This window comes from Austrofundulus limnaeus, unplaced genomic scaffold, assembly GCF_001266775.1.
Source record: "Austrofundulus limnaeus strain Quisiro unplaced genomic scaffold, Austrofundulus_limnaeus-1.0 Scaffold495, whole genome shotgun sequence".
Classification (NCBI taxonomy): Eukaryota; Metazoa; Chordata; class Actinopteri; order Cyprinodontiformes; family Rivulidae; genus Austrofundulus; species Austrofundulus limnaeus.
The window spans coordinates 86,224-87,098 of record NW_013952897.1 but is presented as its reverse complement, the minus strand read 5'-3'; the positions used below and the strand labels follow the sequence as shown (position 1 = coordinate 87,098).

Genomic DNA, 875 nt, shown 5'->3' with positions numbered 1-875 from the left:
GTTCTTTTTATGTACAGTGTCCTGAGACAACGTATGTTGTGACTTGGTGCTATATAAATAAACTGAACTTGAACAATATTACATTTAAGAACATCCATTCACTTCCTACAGTAAAGTGCAGCAGAAAGGCTTCATTTTTATAGTTTTGCTGTGATTTTAGCTCGATTAAAGAAGCGTCACAGAGTAAAAGTCCTTCCTGAGGCGTGTTAAAGTTTCACACTGCTTCCTTTAGTTTCCTCTGCCTCGTGTCCTCGTCCTTTAACCAGAACTAACGGGTCTTTCTCTAATTAACCCCGCCCCCCTCACCTCATGTGGCTCTTCTTCCAGGTGATGATGTGAAACACGGTGGAGACCACGAACAGGCCGCACAGACCCACGCCGTAGACCCAGGCCGTGATCCTCTCCCAGCTGTTGTCGGACAGGACGTGCAGCAGCGTCATGCCCACGAAGGCCGGCACGATCAGGAGCTGAAAGGAGGTCAGATCAGATCCCGTCAGATCCGGTCCGGTCCGATCAGATCAGAGCGGAACGTTTTAAGATGTAAAACAGGCTCTCACAGCATGTGTGTAGAAGTTAGCGGCGTGCTCGTAGCAGGTCGGCTGGTAGCGGCAGTTAGCCAAGGCCCGGGTGTTCATGAACCTGAAACAGACGATCAGAACCTCAACGATCCGGGACAGGTTCCAGCAGCAGACCGGCTGATAACGGCCCGGTTTCAGTCACACTTTCAACTGATGACAGCGACGCTTTCTGAGAAGTCACTGACGCATCAGCAGAGATTAGCATCGATGCTGACGCTTCATATCAGGAGGAAATCAACTGAGCCCATCTGAACCAGTGGAGCAAAGGTGAAACTGAACAGAACTACAGAACCGCCT

General features: G+C 49.8%; 1 protein-coding gene across 1 annotated transcript in view; it reads right to left on the bottom strand.

Moving 5' to 3' along the window:
• Positions 1–639, bottom strand: part of mmd (monocyte to macrophage differentiation-associated) — a gene marked incomplete at both ends in the record, with an annotated part of 2,926 nt that extends 2,287 nt beyond the window's left edge. The window contains 2 exon segments of the mRNA XM_014025731.1: positions 307–467; positions 558–639. Of these exon segments, the coding sequence (XP_013881185.1) occupies positions 307–467; positions 558–639 (243 nt within the window).
• Between the last annotated feature and the right edge of the window lie 236 nt (positions 640–875).